This window comes from Sitophilus oryzae, unplaced genomic scaffold, assembly GCF_002938485.1.
Source record: "Sitophilus oryzae breed Bouriz unplaced genomic scaffold, Soryzae_2.0 scaffold_1657_pilon_pilon, whole genome shotgun sequence".
NCBI lineage: Eukaryota > Metazoa > Arthropoda > Insecta > Coleoptera > Curculionidae > Sitophilus > Sitophilus oryzae.
The window spans coordinates 853,266-875,893 of NW_022146344.1; the positions used below are offsets into that span (position 1 = coordinate 853,266).

At 31.6% G+C, this 22,628-nt stretch overlaps 2 protein-coding genes across 2 annotated transcripts in view; both read left to right on the top strand.

Moving 5' to 3' along the window:
• LOC115880760 (5-hydroxytryptamine receptor-like) overlaps positions 1-22,628 on the top strand; it is a 182,988-nt gene that overhangs the window by 111,637 nt on the left and 48,723 nt on the right. The window lies entirely within an intron of this gene.
• Positions 3,957-12,000, top strand: LOC115880738 (radial spoke head protein 6 homolog A-like). Its single transcript, XM_030898017.1, is given in 5 exon segments — positions 3,957-4,887; positions 7,496-7,642; positions 7,644-7,708; positions 7,710-7,847; positions 11,344-12,000. Coding segments are annotated over 5 exon segments (1,770 nt in total). The 5' UTR covers positions 3,957-3,999; the 3' UTR covers positions 11,876-12,000.

Genomic DNA, 22,628 nt, shown 5'->3' on the forward strand with positions numbered 1-22,628 from the left:
CGACTTACAGCAGTGGAATTACGATTAGTATTCAGTACAGAATTCTCTAAATTAACAATAAAACCGTACTACAAATGAATAATAAAACATATTAGTACCTACAGTAAACGTAGCCATTTATCTATACTAATATATAAAATCCTTAAGTGACTGACATACCTACTGATTAATCACGATCCTGCTTAAACCACACAACGTAAGAAGCTCAATTTTGGCATACAGGTTGATTCTAGGGTGTAGAGGTTCGATAAGAAGGGATTTTTCGAAATTCCAATTCTAAGAGGGTGAAATATCAATATTACAATTATTTTTATTTAAAAAACGGTCAAGTTTCCAAAAAAACGCTTAAACACGTATATTTTATTTTGTTTTTTACATATTTTAAGATTTTTTAAAAATGTATACAGGGTGTTTCGAAAAATCTGGTCATTGATAAATCACGATTCTGCTTAAAGCGCTTGACGTAAAAAGCTGATTTTTGGAAAACAGATTGACTTTAGGGTGTAGAGGTTCGATAAGGAGGGATTTTTCGAAACTCGAGTTCTAAGGGGCTGAAACTATCCCTCAAATTTTAAAATATTGTTTATTTAAAAACCGGTGAGTTTTTCGGAAAAAGTCTTAAACACGTATATTTTATTTTGCTGTTTTACATATTTTAAGATTTTTTATAAATTTATACAGGGTGTCTCATAAAATATGACTATTGTGTAATCACGATTCTGCTTAAACTGTTTGACGTCTAAAGCTGATTTTTGGCAAACGGATTGACTGTGGGGTGTAGAGGTTCAATAAGGAGGGGTTTCTCGAGTCTCAAATTCCAAGAGGGTGAAAACGCCCCTCAAATATTACAATATTTGTTATTTAAAAAACAGTTAGCCGTGGACGCTTGGACAAGCAAAATTTATTGGTTTTTTTACATATTTTGAAATTTTTTAAAAAATCATTCAGGGTGTTCAAAAAAGTTGGGCTTAACCACGATTCTGCTTAACCTGCTTGACGTAAAAAGCTTATTTTTGGCAAACGGATTTTTCAAAAGTCAAATTCCAACGAGATGAAACTACCCCTCAAATATAAAACTACGAGATTGTTTTTCTCATGCTGACATAAATGTGAGAAAATTTTATCCAGTTTGCATGTTAATGGAAATTCTTGCTTTGCTTTATCATCACCATTACAAAAGATTAATTCGACGCGAACGAAGTCGCTGGTACACGCTAGTTATTATATAAAGGTGAAAAAAATTAGTAACCAACCAATCTCAGCGGAAATGTATAGATAATGGCATGAATAATGGCCTCCTATTTAGCCCATCAAAGGTCCCATTCGGTCCCCGTGGAAAAAGTTTGACAAAAATGACCGCTATCTTGGATTTTTTCGTTTTTCTTTTCAAATATCTCCGTTTATGTTAAGTTATATTTTAAAAGTATTTCAAAAACTGCATATTGTGTCAATATTAGTCTGGCATGTTATCGTTGAAAAAACCATACACAGGGTGTTTCAAAAAACATGTGCCATCTCTCGTGGGGAGATTCCTCACGTAAAAATAAGATTTATTTTTCATATCAACATAGGTCCGATTCTGCTTTGTTTCGTAGCTACAAGGTATTAAATTCTCAATAATCTTTCGATTTATTATAATTTTCTTCCAAGTACTTTTAATGATTCGAATGAAATTTTGGGGGTGAAATTTTAATGCTAAAAAAGTTTATTTTAATGCTAAAACGATAAAATAGTGAATTATCAACCAGCAAGTCCGATTTTAAAGAAAAATGATTCACGAAGATATTCCGCAAGTAATTGGGCCTACAATAGTGATGTGTCGGTATTTGAGTAACGCGATTTTGGAGCGGTATATTTTTGTGACGTCGTGTCGCGCTCCACAACGAATCAGGAACCTGTTATTGAAGAACGACGATCATAATGACGACAAAATTATAAATTATTTATAATTTGCAAATAAATTATTTATAATCGCTCTTGAAGTTAGCTCGAACCGTAGTAACCGCATAGCGACGTGTTTAGCTCCAGCAGTCACGATTTCGTCGGTCGCTAATAGTAGTAACTGGCACTGGTGTGTACGTAGCGTCGCGCGTGTTTGCTCCAGCCGTCGCGCTCCTGGACCCGTAGTTCCGTCTGTCGCGAACAGAAGTAACCCCTGGTCCCTGCTGCAACTGGCTATCGACGCTCGACCTCGGCGGCGACGTACTTCGTTCCAGCAGTCGCTGGTGTGCTTCTATGGTTCCGGTTTTGCCTGTCGCCATTTGGTGGGTTGCTATTGGCGTTGGTGCTGCCGTCGCTACGTTACTTTCGAAACAGCAATTTTTGGTATGTACTAGGCATGGTATAAAATAGCGTTGTTTGAAAGATGAAACGCAAAAGCAAATAAAATAAAAATATTTTATTTGCTTTTATACATTTATATAAGTTTTATTGTTTATATATATTTTTAAGGTCTGATGATGGATGGAATTGCCGAAACCGGTCACCAATAAACATTTTTTTTGACGGTGGTTTGGACTTTGTTCTTGGTTTTAACATTAAATATATTCTCGAATATATTATATTGCAATACACATAAATATGAGTGATAAATTTACACGGGCACAGAGATAACGGCAGGATTGGGAGCAGTGTTGCTAGAACTTCTATCATTCTCTATAATAAATTTAGAAATACAATTTATATCATTACGAAAGTTTTATTTTTAAAATTTGCAGTTTGTGAGAAAAGGTAGTGAAAAAGTCAGTAAATCTCAGCAAAATGTATTTTGAGCTGGTAGAATGTAGAATGAGTGGGAGGGGGGTTAAAGGCTGCGACTTTACAGATCTATCGTGTCCCCCTTTCTTGAGTTATAACTCATCATACAGTCCCAGGGCTTTGACAAAAGCCAGTATCTGGAACGGTTTTATAGAGGGTAATTCTCCATCTCCAATATCAGTTGTACCTAAGTTTATGACACGATTGGTTGTAACAGCTGGTAGAATTGTAAGAACCTGACAACAGCGATTGGGAGTAGGTAGGTACTAATGTCAGGAATACTGCATAAGTGAGGACCGCGACACTTTGGAAGTTGGAACCTCGGTTACAAAATCGCGGTATTTTGTCGCGGTATTTTTCTGGAACGGTCGCTATTGTAACGCGACTCATCTGGAACCGGTATTCCCATTACTAGCCTACAACATCCTGAGCAATACACTTGACATTATATGAGAAGATCATCCGCTACATTCCTGGCTAATGCAGGAGTGAACAACGTTAAAAAGACACGGAGGATGGCGATCTGCAACTGTTGCGAAAGGATATATCGAGTCCATTACCAGAGAGATTGCGAATAAGATTCAAGGTGCTGTAAGTGTTCGAGAACGAGCCGTTGTAATGACAGAGCCTCTTTCAAGCAGTGGAGGGACCGCATTTGGAGGCATACAAGGTTTTACAATTTCTGAATTTACAAAAAATATTTCATTTTCATTTAATGTTAATGTTAATTTAAATAACTAATTGAATTAGTAATTTATGAATAAATCTTAATAATTTCTATAAAATGGTGTGGCTTTAAAGTTATAACACACTAGTTTGTTAAAAACTGACGCGTGTGTTACTATTTATTTTATATGCATGTATACATGTGAGTAATGTATGTATAAGTAGTGGTTGTTGGATAAAATCAGTTAATAGGTTTTAATTTAAAATATGATGAGCGTAATAATCCTGCAGCCGCATCCTGTACTATACGGACAATGTGCCAGAAAAATCTATGTATGACTTACAAGCTTAAAAGCTGCACAATGAACAGAGGAGCCAAGATTTCCACAGTTCAAAATTAACATGGGGTTTCCTATGGTTCGAGCGACTATGCACCACCAGGTATTCATATTTATGTATACTGTATATTGTAGACATTTATATTACCTTAATTGTTATAATTTGGTTCTAACCTTCAGACATTAAATCGGAATTTGTCAAATAGTTTACTGACACTGACTAAATACTCAATCAAAAATGATTTACGATTATAATGTAGATCCCAATGCGGACGAAAATATTAGTACTGAACCCAATACCGAAGTTGAATTTTTTAATGCTAAAGCATTTCTACAAACTGCGAGCACTAATACTGGAGATAATTTATATGATCACTTGACGGAGGTTTTAAACAAGATTTTAGCAGAACGACCAGAAAATATTATCGATTTTTTCGAAGAATATAGTAGAAAAGTTAAAGAACGACGTTATCGACCTTTGACAGACCATTTAGAAGATGTTTTTGTCGAACCTAGTCGGCTACAGCTTTCTACAAGTATTATGACCGCCTTGAAACCGCTCACCCCACAAGCACCATCTACAGTTGATCCAGAAGATCTCGAGTTAGCTGATATGTCTAGAAATAATATGATGGAATTATTGTATTACTTGGAACAAATAGGTTTAGGTTTACCCCGACAAGATATGGCGTTTGTCATGCTGTCGATGCGAAAAATGATCCATACTGAGCCTATATCCTGGATACGATTTTGGGGAAAGATATTTGGAAAGTTTAATCATTACCTGGTACTTGAAGCAGAACTAAAAGAAGACGAATATATGAAAAGGAATGAGGAATATGAGGAAAAAACAAAACAAGAAGAAATGGCCAAAATTTTAGTAACAGGAGACGAAGAGTTGGATAAAGCTTTGAAAGATATATCAAAAAACCAAGAAGAAATGGTAGGTGAAAGTCCTAAGTCAAAAATCCCCAGACCCTTGCCACCCATGCCTAAAATACAGTATGAAGAGCCACCTGAGCCACCCATAGAACCTTCAGGTGTTGGTCTGAACAAAAAGATTTACTTCGTATGTTGCAAAACTGGTGATTCTTGGATACAGCTTCCAGATACTACACCTAAAGAGGTACACTTATCTTTATACACAGGGTGGCCCAGGTTTCCGAAAAAGTTCTAATTAGAATTTTGGTTTGTCATTTGTATTTTTTTCCGAATATATAAAAATGTTCTTGTAAACATACAGGGTGATTCAGATATATTTTCAAACCAAAATTACCTAAAATTAACCTAACCTAACCAAAATTTGTTATATTTTTAAATCGAATACTACACTCAGATGAAAAAACGCAACGGAGAAATTTTTGTTCAAATTTAAAGTGTTATATTTTTTTTATTTTTAGCTCTGTTTTCATGTTTTTTTAGCAAGCTGTAATATAATTCAACTTTAATTTGTAAATTCAGTTTCTTATAAACTGTAGTATTTGGCATATTTAACAGGGTTAATAGAGGGGATGTTTTTTACCTTAACTTTAAAACATCCTGTGCAATTGTTTCGTGTGTTTTTTTTAAATATAATTTTACATTTTGTTTTTTGGATCATGTCAATACATGCCCTAATTAATTTTTAAGAGCGAAATAAACTTTCCGCCAAAAATTTGTAATTTTTTCTCTTAAGCATGTATGGACATGAATCAAATAACAAAATGTTTAGGAGTCATGATTCTGACCGTAAATTCATATTTTTTAGGAAAATTTACAAAGGAAATTATTACAAAGAGTGTTTTAAAGTTAGGTTAACAACAAAAATATGACACTTTATATTTGACCGAAAATTTCTCCGTTGCGTTTTTTTTGCAATTGAGTTTATGTAATTGCTGGCTCAGTGGATTATAATCAATTTTTACGAATTAATAAATATGATTTATTGTATGGAAGGAGCTGAAAATATTTTTAGCAAGAAAAATTTATCATCAAAAATATCCCTATTTAAGGGCACCCCAAATATCCTTATTCGAGAAATTCAAACGAAGATTTAATATTGAAATGTATAAAAAAAGAGAGTAAGTAACTTGAGAATATATTATTATTATTATTAGAAGAAGAAAATACTAATGCTTCCTCTCGAGAAATATCGGCTTAAACGGACATTTCTCAGAGTAGTGTTAATTGAATTATAAAGCACATATATTTCATCCCTGTCAATTGGAACTACATTAATATCAAAGTGACTTTATCAATAGAATTAATTTTGCAATGCATATGCTTACTGCAGTTCATGAAGATTGAGGCATTTAATTAAAATCTTATTTTCCGATGAGGTTACCTTTAAAATTAATGGATTAGTAAACAAAGGTAATATTCATTATTATGTGACAAAGTCCACACTGTAGTCCACACTGTAGTCTAGTTATAGTTCTATTTCTTAACCACTTTACATTATAATACAAAATAATTATTTGTTCCCTCTAAAATAGTAGACAAAATTACAACATTTAATGTTGACTCTGTATATACCGGATGCGTCTCAAAAGTGGCTCTCATAACTTTGGTATTTTTGCAGATAACAAATCAAGATTTGGTATGTTGGTATATGACATAACTTTTGATTTTTAAATGACACCCTCGGTATTTTGTTATATGATTTCATAGAAAATGACACTCTGAATAGAATGACATATCATATGTCAACTTTTGACATTTTCAAATATAATTTATTTGAAATTGCAACATGCGATTCATAACGACAATTTGATTCGAAATACCAAGTGTATGGTACCAAATTATTCGTAAAAAATGCTTTTTCCAAATATGCTAATGAGCGACCCTCATTCCATTTGAAAAAATTGAGATATGATTAAAAATACGATTTGGGCATCTTTTAACAAGCCAGGATAAGACACTAAAAACATTAGACGATCAAATCTATTTTTCCAAGGCTCCTTAATTAAAAGTTAGTTTTTTAACACAACTTTGGATTGAAATTTAAAATACAATTCTGTTTTGAGCAAAAATGCCTAAAGTTGACATATATTTTAGTCTGATGTAATTGTCAATATATTCAGAATAGTCATTTTATATCGAATAAAGTAAAAAAATACCGAGGGTGCCATTTAAAAATCAAAAGTTGTAGTCATTTCCGGTGAAACCGGAAGTGGCCGAAAAAAAATGAATACGTCTATCAATCCTAATTTATGTCATATAGTAACATACCAAATCTTTTTTTTTTATATGAAATAATAAGGGTGACTTTTGAGACGCACCCGGTATAACCTGTATATATCAAAATATCGAAAATTTTGATACATTAAATTTTGAAGAAGATACTTTTTATACAGTACTTGCTGTTGGAAAAAAGAAAATTCTTTAAATTTCGAATTTTGATAGGGCATTAAATAAGTAGTAAATTTAGTCTAAAAATGGTTAGGTATATTTCAAAAACCACTCGTTATAGTATATGACATTATGCTTATTTTTGGAAAGAAAATTAATGGCAAATCCACTGAGCTAAAAATACATAATATTTTATTCAAATTTAGTTTAAAAATATGTTTGAATCACCCTATATTTTGACAAAAATATTTTTTAAATGTACGTTTCCATTGCCTCCATGTTATGTAAAAAATTGAAATAAAAATCGCAAACCAGAAACCTAATATAGAGCTTTATCGGAAGCCTGCGTCACCCTGTATATAAGTTATATTAAAGTTAATAGGTATACCATTATTTATAAATAGATCCGGATGGCTCGGCAAATATACAAATCATTTACCGGAGATCTAGAAAAAGATATATTTACATATCCGGAATTTCCTGAAAGGAAAAAGAACTACCTCAGAGCTCAAATTTCAAGAATAAGTGCCGGCACACAAATCGCCCCTTTGGGGATACTATACATTTAGGGAAGAAGAAGCTGGCGAAGGTGCAGAAGAAGAAGAAGGGGGGAAGAAGAACCCGAGATCAAGCTAAAACCGAATACAAAATTAATTCGAAATATGATCCTCCGTCCTTGAAAGATTTGACAGACCGCTCCATGTCATTTTGGGTACATTCCGCTCCATATATCCTACCACAGGGACGAATCTCTTGGTAATTGAAAGTTGTAATTATTAATCATGATACAATAAACATGGTATGCTTATCCGCATGTTTAGCTCCATCTCTCTCGCACGAATGACGTCAGCTTCGAGTCAAAATTTTAAATCGCCAAATGTTAAATCACAGCTTACCATTACAATTTTGAGTTAAATTCGAGATTTTGTTGCCTATAAGCTTTTTAAATAATTTATGCATCAAGTTTATTAATATTCCTTAATTAGTTTATCATTTCCTCCTCCTCCTAGATGCCTTCTCTGTTGAGGTTGGCGATTAATATGGCATATGACTCTCTGTCCAGAGCTTGGTGAATAAGGGTGTTTCCGACGGTTGAAGAGATTTTCGGATTATATACTCGGCATTATCATTTCATAGAGTGAAAATTAATATTTGTTGACTAGATGATCTTTAATTCTATGTTTTGAATACACAATGCTACACCAATAAAGTCTGATATATTTTTATTCATTTCTTACTGTATTAATCTATACTAATATATAAAATCCTTAAGTGACTGACATACTGATTAATCACGATCCTGCTCAAACCACTCAACGTAAAAAGCTTATTATTGGCAAACGGATTTTTCGAAAGTCAAATTCCAACGAGATGAAACTACCCCTCAAATATTACCAAGTTATCTCTCATACGACACGGAGTATTGTAGCTAAACGATTAGATTTTTACAAATTGTAAGTTTTGGGTTCGTTGAAGGATTATTAGAGCTACAATTTAAAAATATTTTTACAAGATACAGAGTGTCCCAACTAAGTAAAAAATATTATAGTTGTATTTTTTTAAATGGAACTCCCTGTATATTATTCTATTTTTAGATTCTACGATTAAAATAAAGGTAAATTTGATTAAGGCTCATCATACTTAAACCTTACCGTTTTTGAAATATTTTCAATTTTATGAAATTGCAGTAAAAATTTTAAGGCTTCATTAAAAGGGTATCAAAGTTTTTAATACTAAATATTTACTGAAGATTATTTATTGACCAGATATTGTGTTGCAATAATAAAAAATTTACTACCTTATACAGAGTGTCCAAAAATGTATATTAAATAATTACTAGCTTTAAACGGCAATAGTGTGTTTAATTTAAATGGAACACCCTCTATATTTTACGTAAATCATATGCACAATTTAATTGTCTATCAAATTTTATTATACCATTTTTTACTTTATTTTGATTATTTTTAAAGATGTAACAAATTTTCCAAGAGTACAGATACTAATATTGTCGATATAGCTCGCTTATTTCATAAAAAAAAATTAAAAAAACTGTTTAAATATTTTTGGTAAAAAGGACCAATTAATATGATCCCAGTATTCAGACTACATTAATTGACTGTTTATGTTGATTAATAATAATTGCTCCAAATACTAAAAAAACTGAATTTTGTGTGTGTATTAGACAGTGTGGTAAAAAGTAACGCCTTATAAATTTTATTTCATTTTTTGACGAATGCTGATTTATAAAAACAGAGACGTTTATTTTCATAATTTATTATTATATTGATTTCTGAGCCAAATCCACATTTATATAGAATACTTTATTAATTAAAACAATTTAAAAGTATGTAATTAACTAATTTTTGGTCGGAAATAATGGTGGTAATTTAATTCAGTATACTCTTTTATAAAGATTTAAATAGTTTTTTGGTATACCAATAGGCTTGCAATATTTACCACCTGTACATTTTGTGCATATATGTTGCTTAAAAAATCTGAAATGTCAATATTCCATGGGTATAGTGATAAATGAGGTCTAAATTATAAGAAAATGCATTTTCTACGAAAAGTTGCAGAGATAGGTAAAAAATGGTATAATAAAATTTGATAGACAATTAAATTGTGCATATGATTTACGTAAAATATAGAGGGTGTTCCATTTAACTTAAACACGTTATGGCCGTTTAAAGCTAGTAATTATTTAATATAAATTTTTGGACACTCTGTATAAGGTAGTAAAATTTTTATTATTGCAACACAATATCTGATCAATAAATAATCTTCAGTAAATATTTAGTATTAAAAACTTTGATACCCTTGGAGAAATGAAGCATTAAAATTTTACTGCAATTTCTTAAAATTGAAAATATTTCAAAAACGGTAAGGTTTAAGTGTGATAAACCTTAATCAAATTTACCTTTTATTTCAATCGTAGAATCCAAAAATAGAATAATATATAGGTGTTCTATTTAAAAAAAATACAACTATGATATTTTTTTACTTATTTGGGACACTCTGTATCTTGTAAAATATTTTTAAATTGTAGCTCTAATAGTCCTTCAACGAACCCAAAACTTACAATTTGTAAAAATCTAATCGTTTAGCTACAATACTCCCGTGTCGTATGTGGTGAACAACCCTGTATAATAATATCGCCATATTATTTTTCTCATGCTGACATAAATGTGAGAAAATTTTACCTAGTTTGTATGTTAATTGAAATTTTGCTTTTGCTTTATCATCACCATTACAAATGATTAATTCGACGTGAACGAAGTCGCTGGTACACGCTAGTATAATATAATATTCTTCATTAGTTCAAGATTGCAAATAAGGTTCGTCATATGAAGTTGAAGGTTGAGTCTCAAATGACTTCTTTAATATCTCCATAACTTACTGTGTTATGTTGCCTTCTTTTTTAGCAATTCGACCAGTTCTTGCACTAGTCTTAAGTTTATGAGATGAGAAAGGAGTATTTAATACTGACACAGTGTCAAATCTTAAATTGCGGCTAGTTTTTTAATTGTATTGTAGCAACCTTTGTTTCATTGGAATTTCTAAGCTATCAGCAAAATGTATGGAGCAGACACAAGCTAAAATAAGTGAACTTATATTGAATATTGAATATTTATATGCATATGTCACAAACATATTATGTTCTATTTAAAATTATTCACAATGATACTCGATAACTATTGTAAACAAAAAACTGAGTAGGGTAAGGATATCCCTAAATATATTAGTTTAGTTAGTATTCAAAGTAGATCTATAAATTAAGTGATTCAAAATGTAAGCTCACCATTTTTTAGTTTTACCTTATCCTCTCGACAGGAATCAATTATCCACTGTTTAGGCAAATCTTTTTGGAATTCCGAAATATTTACTGTGCGTGTGCGTGCCTTTCGTTTTCCGATTAGTGTTGATGCAAGTAGCCACCGCACACCCAGGTATTTTAAGCTTTTAAAACAAATTAATACCTAGCCTACCGACCTAAAATCAATCGTACTAAATATTAGAAATTGAATTACGGAAAATACTAACAAAACTCATTATATAAAAACAGGCAAATTACCATAAAACCACGATAAAAACCAGATAAAAACTGTTCGATCAAATGCAGCTGTCAGGGATTTGATTCAAAGGTGACGTCATGCGCAGACATGAACCAATTTGAAACGACAAATAAGCATACCATGCAAATATTGTATCATAATTATTAATGTAATTATATTCAAAATGTTTTTTTAATTAGGTGGAATCCAACTCCTGATACTTTCGTGGAAGATGAGGAATTGGGCGAAGAATTAGGAGAAGAAGAGGAAGAAGATAAGGAAAAAGCTCCAAAGGCTGAACCTGAAACTGGTCCTCCACTCCTAACACCACTTTCAGAAGATGCTTCATTAGAAGCAGTTACACCGTGGAGTGTAAGAACATCGTCGGAGATTATCGACATGTACGCTTTGGCGGTAGTTAGATCAAATCTATGGCCAGGCGCTTATGCATTTTCCACTCAAGGAAAAACTTTCCATAACATTTACATTGGAAATGGATTGAAATATATGCAACACAATTTTTCACCATCTCCTTTACCAACAGTACAACAGGAGTATCCGGTGGGTCCAGAAATTCTAGAGGTTATGGATCCCACCGGAGCTGAAGAAGAACAATGGCGAATTGATCACTTGCCTAAACCAAAAGAAATAGTTGGAGAAGGTGGGGAGGAGGCCGAGGCCGAGGAAGCAGAAGGAGAGGAAGAGGAGGAGGAGGAAGAAGAAGAGGATTAAAGTTATTATATTTTAATTGTTTTATTTGTAATTTATTCTTGTTTTATCCAGTTAATGTTTATGGTCCTAAACTATTGAAGGATTGGACATATTTTATATGAATACACTCACTGTGAAATTTTCAATTTCAAGTTATTGAATTCCATTATACAAGATTAAAACAATGTAAAATAGTTCTTTTATAAAATGTAATGGTAGAAAGCGATTTTTTATACAATAGAAAACGGTTTTTTGTAGGAATATAACATTTAGTAATTTTGAAAATTTGTTTATGTGGAATTGTTCAAAACACCACGTACCAAAAAATATTATAATACATATCGGTTAAGTAACATTTTCAAATTTGCCCTGTATTTTAGGAGCCAAGGTAGCTGGGATAAATCTATGTGTAGCATCTTTAGTTTCATAAAAATGTAGTACAGTGATGTGAAAATCACACCTTTGTATCTCTACTCATAAACGAGAAACCCCATAATTCACAAAATTGGAACAAACTGTACATGGGTACAAAATACGTTTTTCTTCTACAGCTACGATTTAGAAAACACACTAGAAAGAATAAACGAAACAGGGAAAGAGAATGGCGCTAATAAAGTGTTTTTTTCTATAGAATCTAACGACCTGATTAAATGTAAAAGCGTAAAAGAATTGCAGAACCTTTTGTCCTGTGCTAGGACGGGACAAGCGTTATCCAAATGACAATTACGACATATATTTTTATTATAGCACATGCAGGGCGAATAAAAGAGAACTAAATTAACGGCGGTGGTGTATAATTTATTCGCCTGTCAAGGTTCATGACTTTTTTAACGAGTTAATATTTCCATTTAGAGGGAACTTTATACCTGTGTGGTCATTCTAAATCGGTGATATGACGACTATGTTTTAATGAGTAAGAGACAAAGATAAAAGTACTTAATTTATGACATATCCAGTTGATAAATAGATACAAAATCTGTTCTTCGTTCGGTACAAATGATTTACGATTAGAGATATAAAAGTAAAAATCGAGTTTTTTATGCAATTTGAATGAAAAATAGTATCAAAACGACCCGGGTACAACTTAACAAGGCTAGCTAGAGACGTGAGAAATATAAAATATCACGCGACCGGTGCTATCCCCAAGTCTTTTCCTATATTTGTACAACTGTACATGGCAAACATTTGTTATTGGGATACAGGGTTCGGCAATAGTGCGTCGGGCAACCGTAGTTCCTATAATAAACAAACCTAAAGTATCTATTGGGATGTATTTCAGAAAAATATTTCAGCTTCTACAGGGTAGCTCAAAATTTGTGTGAGTGGATTTTTTTTATATTTTTTTATGAGGAATTATTGAATACTTATTTAACATTTTGACAAGCTAATGATAAAATGTTTTAAACTCGGTTTTAAAGATTATTATTAGAATTGGATTAATTATTAGGCAAATTAATCGGCGAAATCGATAATATACCAAGAGGCAACTTTTAATCAGCATTTAACTGTCTACACGATTTTGCTAACAAAATGAAAAAATCATTGGCGCACATATTTTTTTAGAAAAATATTCCAGTGATAACCCATATGCACGTCCCTCCTTAATATGTCGACACATTTGGAGCATTAAAATATATTGCACTTATAGTAACTTTTATTCTCAAAATTTCAATCAAATCGCTAAAAGCACTTTGAAGAAAAATATAAAAATCGAAAAAAGAAGATTACTTTAACACCCTATAGCTACGAAACAAAGCAGAATCGGACCTATGTAAATATGAAAAATAAATCTTATTTTTACGAGAGGAATCTCCCCACGAGAGATGGCATATGTTCTTTTTGAAACACCCTGTATTAATAGTCCACTAGTTAGGGGGCAATACTATTCTAAACGCTTTCTCGGTCAATTTGTGAAAAATGCGGTGATACCGCTAAGAAGAAGTGCCAATATATATTTTATTAGATTTTCAGTATGAAATGAATTTTGTTGTAGATCTCCATCAGGCTATCTCTATTATCTCTATTATCTCTACAAACCATTTTTTTATTGGGAACTGTAATTTTCGAAATATCACTCAAAATTATATATTTAATTAGATGGGACACCCTGTATATATACCGGGTGCGTCTCAAAAATGGCTCACCCCTTTAACCTTTTTATTTTCTCAGATAAAAAAAACGAGATTTTGTATGTTAGTATATGACATAAATTAAGGTTGATTAACACATTCAACTGTCAATTGGTCACTTCCTGTTTTAACGGAAATGACTACAACTTTTGATTTTTAAATGGCTCCCTCGGTATATTTTTACTTTATTTCATAGAAAATGACACTCTCAATAGAAAATGACACTCTCACTTAAAAAAATTGCATTTTAAATTTCAATCTAGACTGCCATGGCTGTTTTAAAAACACTAATTTTTATTCAAGAAGCCTTGGAAAAATAGATTTGATCGTCTAAAGTTTTAAAATTTTTGGTGTTTTTTCCTAGCCGGTTAAAAAAAGCCCAAATCGTACTTTTAATCATATCTCAATTTTTTCAAAGGGAACTCTCCTATTTTTTTTTTTATTATGCTAACCTATTAGGCTCTAATAGAGCTTTCGAGATAAAAAATAAAACGTGTAAAATTGACCAAAAACATGATCTTGAATAATGCATAAGTATTATGGTTAAATCATATTTTAGTTACATTCGGCATATCGAAAGCTAAAATTTGGTTTATAGGTTAAGGGAAGTCGACATATTCGATCTGTCTAAATCAACTGATCAGAGAGTCAACTGAAGAGGTCAGAATTTTTTTTATTTCCGATTGTTATAAAGTCGTTAAAATTATTTTTATTTTAAATTCAAGTTTTAGTATACCTACTATTTAAAAAATCGAAACCCAAATAAAATTGCTTTTCAACGATATACAGGGTGGTCCGAACTGTATTCCGGAAACTTCGGCAGCATATTCTGCATATAAAAATAAGTAAAAAAGTTCGTATAAATATATGCCTTAAAATGCTTAGTTTCGGAGATACAGGGTGTAGAATTTTCATTTTCATTTCCATTTTTTCCAAATAATTTCTGAAGTAACTTAAATATTTGAATGAAAATTGGTGTCTGGGAGTTTTTTGGCATGATAAATTTGATTTTGAGGTCAATATGACTCATATTTGTAAGGGGCGCCACCTACATGTGTTTTAATTGTTTTGAAGAGTAATAAATTTTTGTCCGTACCTGTATAAAAGTACTGAGTGACAAAATATACATTTCCATGACTTTTTACGTAAAAAAGATCTCTTTGTAAAAATAGCTACGAGTAACCGTTCCCAAGATATTTAGAATAGAAATAGTCAATACATGTCAAAACAAAAAATGAATTCGGGAAATTTTAATTTTTTTTAAATTAATCATAATTTTTTGGGAAAAAATTATGATAAAACAGTTTCTGTTGATCTTTTGGCACAAAACATTTTAAATTTATAATTTCAGTCTAATAAGTATTTACTCAACATGTTTAATTATTTATATCAATGATGACAAGTATAGATAATTTCGATTCTAAATATCTCGAAAACCATTACTCGTAGCGATTTTTTCCAAGAGACCTTTTTTACGTAAAAAATGTCGTAAATGTATATTTTTTTAACCCGGTAGTTTTATACAGGTAAGGACTAAAAGTTATTACTCTTCAAACCAGTCAAAAAATATGTAGGTGGCGCCCTCTACAAATAGAAGTCATATTGTCGAGTCAACTCCCAGACACAAATTTTCATTCAAATATTCCGGTTACTTGATAAATTATTTGGAAAAAATCTAAATAAAAATGAAACTTCTACACCCTGTATCTCCGAAACTAAGCATTTTAGGACATACATTTTTACGAACTTTTTTGCTTATTTTTATATGCAGAATATGCTGCCGAAGTTTCCGGAATACAGTTCGGACCACCCTGTATATTGTTTCTTCACTAAAGCCATTTAAAAGATAATAATAATTCTATTATAATTACCATGACAAATATTCAAACTTATAAGTATCAATTAGACTTTACGTGCTAAATTTCTAAAATTTTCATAGTAACGAAATTCTTGAATTGAAACTATATATTATATTGTAATTGTAACTTAATAATTGAAACTATATATAGAATTATTCATTTTTAAATAGCTCTACCGCTAGAAACTAGGAAGCTAGCAACCAGAAACCGGAAGAATTAGGCATAAGAACATGATATATCGTTGAAAAGCAATTATTATTTTAAGGCTGAAACACATTTTATTAGTCTTTTGATTTTTTTAACAATAAGAAAGATTTGAGCAATTTTATAACAAACGGGAGTAAATAATATTTTTGCTCTCCCTGTGTAATATCCAATCAGGTTAATTAGACAGATCGAATATATCGATTTCCCTTAACTTATAACCCAAATTTCAATTTCAAAATTGTTTAATTCATGAATTTACCAATGCTTATTCACGATCATGTTTTTGTCAATTAATATCAATTATTGTCAGTTAGAGTCAAATGTCAATTAACAATCAAGATAATCGAAGTAAAAGGGGAGTGGAAAAAAGTAACAATTTCAAATTCGCCCTGTATTTACGGAACTAAGAGAGATAGGACAAATCTGTTTGCGTTATTTTTAGTTTCATGAAAAAGTAGAACAGTGGTGTAACGTTTTTAGTTCGTTACATGTCTTTTGTATATGATATATGATGTCTGGCGTATCGTCACCGGATTCCGTATCGCTTGGCCTGATAATTTATTTGAAACGCTTGGCGTAGTTTTAACGTTCTCTAGTCGACCATCGTGTTATCGTTTCACCGCTTCTGTGGAGAGCTGTCTACATCGTTTCAAGGCTTCGCTCTTCGCTATATAACCTCACTTATTGGTTTGCCGTTCGATCGCCATCAACAACCCGGTTTAGAGAAATAGCAATTATTTAAATCTTGCTGCATAATCTCAATCAGCTGCTATTTCGAAGCTACAGGTAAAGATCAGATATTATCTTTTATTGATTCGATATTATTAATGAGTATTTTTAGGGTAGTATAACTCAACTCGTATTTAGTGTTTGCTGGCACGTTAGTTTTTGTTTTGTCCTCCAGAATGTTAAATGGAAGAAAGGACAGTTTTTTTGTTTATTATAGAGCCCTCGGAAGTATTTCGAGGTAGGTTTGTTGTGTTTATTATATCTTGGTAGGTTTTAAACACGAGTTTCGTATTTTTAGGGTCCAAGGTACAGATTTCCAAGGTACGAGTAGTGTTCCAAGATATAGACATTACCTCATGTAGGGGTAGTAGTTCCTGTGTACGAGTTGTACGGATGTCCTATGTACGGGTAGTTTACCCTATGTACAGATTGTCACAGTATGGATGTAGCGTAAGCCCCATGCTGCGTTACTCCTATCTTTAAGGCTAGTCGATAGTTACGGCTATATTGGTTTATGGTGTCCTCATCCTGGCCCCTTTTGTTGTATTAGTCAACGGTGAAGCCGAGAGAGAGTGCAGAAATATGAGCCCATCTCACGCTGTAACTGTTTGAAGCAGAATTGCCTCAACAACAATCAGCTAAATTTAATTTTAAGTTCTGGTTTCATATTTACATTTTCTACATTTTCAGTCTTGGATAATATCGTACAGACTTTACGCTTAGTGGTTAAATTACTTATGTCAGATTAGTATTTGTAATACTATTTAGATTATAGTTTCATTACGAACATTACATATCTTGTAATGGTATTAGTATTACTTTCTATGTATTATTATTGCGTGATTTTGACAGATGAATAACCGAACAGATTCTAGAATCTACGGCTTGCAACATCTCTGATTTAACATCATATAAAATATAACAAAGTGATGCTACTTTTTTATATTTTAATAGCTCTATCTATATTGTATTTTCCATAGTCTTTCATTGAACATATTTAATATTATTTTTAACATAACTTTCTTTGACATATAACCACTATAATTACTAAAATTTTACAATGTTATTTACCATCAAAGTCCATTGTGAATAAATATAGTCATTAATTTTAAGTAATATACAACTATGTTTTCTTTCTCTGTTCATGCCTGGCGCCCAATACGAGCCCTAACAACTAAATGTTCGGACAAACAAAAATTTATTAAAAACCTTTATTTTCATTAACTGAATTATTTACATTTAAGAAATACATTAAAAATATATTAAAATCTAACATTTCTAATGAGTATTTAAATAGTTTAGTTTCTATGAACGTTAAAATAAACTCTAGGCCAATAAATAAACAAAAATATTGCACAATATCGTGACAACTAAATGTTCGCGGACACTTTAAAAAATAACTGTTCTAATATGGCGTTACATCGGCATGAACTTTTGCAACCACTGCAAGCCTGTTTGGCATTGTTTTTATTAATGGTTGACATACGCCAGAGTAAAAATTTTGCCATAATTCACTTAATATCATCGTCAAATGGGCAACGGTTTCTTGGGGATTGTGGCACAATATTTGTTTTGTTTTATGCCACATGTCTCGATAACATTAAGGTCCGGACTGTGCGAAGGCCATGAGGGGACTTTGATGTTCTTGTCCCTAAACCATTTTTTAGTAGTTTTAGTCGTATGACATGCCCGCCATCCTGTTGAAATATAATAAAAGGTCTCTCGTATTTGGCACAAAACTGTCTTGATATTTTGACACATTAGTTGTGCCTTTCTACCACCTCATACCTTCCTAGACTCATTGCGGACATAAACTATAAAAGCATAATGTCTTTAGGAAATTCCACTGTCTATCTTCACATGATCTTTCATAAAGATCACGCATGCGTGCAGATGTAATCTTTTTGAACTTGCAGTTTGCGATTAGAATTATCAGCGTCGGATTGGAACTTCTGATGTCACAAACTACAAAAATAACATTAAGGTAAAATATTTAATTATTTCCCAATCCGACGCTAATAATTCCAATCGCAAATGGCAAGTGCACGGATTACATCTACACATGAGCCACCTTAATATCAATATAACAAATATAATCGAACACCGCTAGAGTGTCTATTTGATAAAGATCAAAAGGACAGTGAAATTTCCTAAAGGCATTATGATTTGAAGGTGTATGTCCAAAATAGGCCCTGAAAAGTATGAGGTGGTAGAAGGCATAATTGATGCGTCAGAAAATCAAAAAATTTTGAAAAATATTCTTGTGTCAAGTGGGAAGGACAAAGGTCCTCGTAACCAATTGTTCTGGTAAAGAGCAGGACAATAATTTTATATTTCAACAGGATGGCGGGGCATGCCATACAGCTAAAACTACTAAAAAATGGTTTAGGGACATGAACATCAAGGTCCCCTCATGGCCTTCTCACAGTCCGGACCTTAATGTTATCGCGATATGTGGCATAAAACAAAACAAAAATTGTGCCACAATCCTCAAGAAACCGTTGCCCATTTGACGATGATATTAAGTGAATTATGGCAAAATTTTTACTCTGACGTATGTCAATCATTAATAAAAACAATGCCAAACAGGATTGCAGTGGTTGCAAAAGTTCATGCCGATGTAACTCCATATTAGAACAGTTATTTTTTAAAGTGTCCGAACATTTAGTTGTCACGATATTGTGCAATATTTTTGTTTATTTATTGGCCTGCAGTTTATTTTAATGTTTATAGAAACTAAACTATTTAAATACTCATTAAAAATGTTAGATTTTAATATATTTTTAACGTATTTATTAAATGTAAATAATTCAGTTAATGAAAATAAAGGTTTTTAATAAATTTTTGTTTGTCCGAACATTTAGTTGTTAGGGCTCGTATCTACGTATTTTTGATTTATTATTGTTAGTTAGTTTTTCTCCAGTGAAATATCATATCCACGACTGCTCTCCGACGAAAAGCTGTCGTTCGCAGTGATAAAGTTAAAAATAGTTATAGTGGAATGAAAACCGCCAATCATTATACATCGGCTCATAAACGAGAAACCCTGTAAATCACACGAAAATGGGACACTCTGTACTTATACATAGAGATTTTCTTGTAAACTACATGGTATAGACTGAATAATGATGTAATGGTAGGTAAATTATATTTTTCACAGTTGGTAAATTGAGAACTAAACTTACCATGAATTTCAGCCTGGTTTTGACGTGGTTTCGATTAAGTTTTGTTAAAATAATTATGTTGATATTTTCTCATTATCTCATCTTATGGACAATTACAATTTTCGTTGCGCATTAACTTAAATCAATAAGCACAGATTATGTGGTAGATTGGATATTTTACAGGAAATATAATTTTATATTTCTTTATTAAGTTTTATTAATATGTATTTATATACCAAATCAAATCAAATCATTTATTGCATGTTAATAGATACAAGTATCCTTACACAAAGTCATATTTTGTAAAATGTGAAATTATAAAATAAGCACAACAATTTTCAAACAGTAATTTAAAGTACAATAAATACACAATGTAAATGTTTTGACCTCTAACCACGCTCTAACCCTTCACTGCTTTCTAAAAAATCAGTAACACTAAAATAAGCCATATCAAGAAGGTAGCTTTTAATTGTCGTTTTAAATTGATGTCTTGATAAATTTCTGACATTTTGAGATAATTTGATAACCATATCATGTCACATTTGTTCAGTCGCCTAATTTTTGCTCTTTGCTCTCTATTTGCTCTAAATTGATTTTGATAAAATATCAATGAGATTGTTTCAAGAAACACTCACTATTGAAATTACATGTACATTTTCTTGGCAGTCGTTGGCAGTCATTGGCAGTCTTATGGCAGTAGCCTATAATAATTACATGGCAGTCATAGGCAGTCTTCTTCATAGACATTGGCAGTCGCTTAGCATTGGAAGGATATTTTGGCAGTATGTGTATATTTCTTACCCGAGTGAGACGCCCCTCGAGAAAACCTTAGCTCTACTCTGTTACTAGATATTACAGTTTAAATGTATACCTTTTCTTAAATATAAATTTTCAAATTTTTAATTTGAAACAGCCATGTGTTAATAATAAGTTCTAAATCTCATCCATATTTTGCCTTTTTCTGTACATTTGCTCAAAATTGATTTTGATACAATATAAATTAGCTTATTCGAAGACTTAGCTCCTCTTCATCAGTAGATATTACGGTTTTTCAATTTACATATTTTTATAAACTGTTAAGAGTTACTGTTAAGAGTTACTTTTTGATCGAGCTCGAACAACAATGTAGCAATTAATTTGAGTATTTTTTGCAAAGAAGAACGTTGTTAGATGTATATGTATTTTAATATTTTATAAAGGAAATTTCCTTGTAAATCCAATGTCCTATGATGTTAGCATTTAAGGCTTTATTGTACAGAGGATGTTGTTTTGTTAATTTACTCAATCAAACTGTCCTGATGATGGGAAAAAAAATCTCGAAAGCTTGTCAGATTGAAGAAATTGTTTTATTAGCCTACGTGGTAATTATTGACTCTATCCTCACTTAAATTTTGTGTTTTTTCTTAACTTAGCCAATCACGACTAAACACACTATTTTTATAAACATAATTTAATAAACATAACACCCTGTATAAATTTTTAAAAAATCTTAAAATATGTAAAACAACAAAATAAAATATACGTGTTTAAGAGTTATTCCGAAAAACTCACCAATTTTTAAATAAAAAATATTCTAATATTTGAGGGGTGGTTTCACCCCCTTAGTTTCGAAAAATCCCTTCTTATCGACTTACACACTAAAGTCAATCCGTTTTCCAAAAATCAGCTTTTTACGTCAAGCGCTTTCAGTAGGATCGTGATTAATCAATGACCAGATTCTTCGAAACACCCTGTATAAATTTTTTAAAAATCGGATTTTATATATGACTATAGATTACCAATAAAATTTCTTCAGTTGTTCATTTTTGCTAAGTTGTAATATTTTGCTTATTGCATATTTTTTTTCCTTGTGCTTCTGGTGTCAATATATAATATATACAGGGTTTCCCAGAAATAAGTGCAAGTATTTTAACTGGTAGTATAGTTCAACCCCAGAAACACGCCTATGAAGTTTTTTCGCGAAAAAAAAATGAAAACTCGAAATTTTTTGAAAAATTTTTTGGAATTTTTTTAATGTTTAGTTAAAAAACATAATTTCTTGATAATATGGCAACATAGGTATTAAATTAAATTTACAAGAAAGAAAATCCAGAAAAGATCCAGTGGTTCTCAAAATTTTAGCAAAATATCATTTTTTTTGGAGAAATTTTCATAGGAAAATAACTGCGTTATTTTGGACTTATTTGAAAAACGATAAAGAGATAATGTTTCTTTTATCGAGATCTCCCACCCCTTAAAAATACTTGCACTTATTTCTGGGACACCCTGTATTATATATTTTAATGCATACTTAATACAAAATGATTAAATTTTGAGAAAAAGCAATGAAAATTAGTATGAAAAGAGAATGACTGGTCATCCTTTCGTAAGTTACATGGAATAAATGTAGCCGATAAAACTGATAAAGGTTATACGATCAATCACGAGAATGTTCTTTAATTCAACACGTCGAGAATATTAGCTATCGACTAAAGGAGAGAAAGGCTGACTAGATTCCATTAAGAAGATGGACTTTTAAAACAGGCTATCTAGCCAGTCCGAAATTTAGAAATACGGGGAATAAATGTCGGTCAGTTGTACGGCGCTATTACGATAGCAGCATTGGCCGGATTTACTGGTAGGTGGATCGTTTCATTGTGAGATGTGGAAAGCATAATAAATTTTGCTTCCTTTTTCGCTCGTGAAA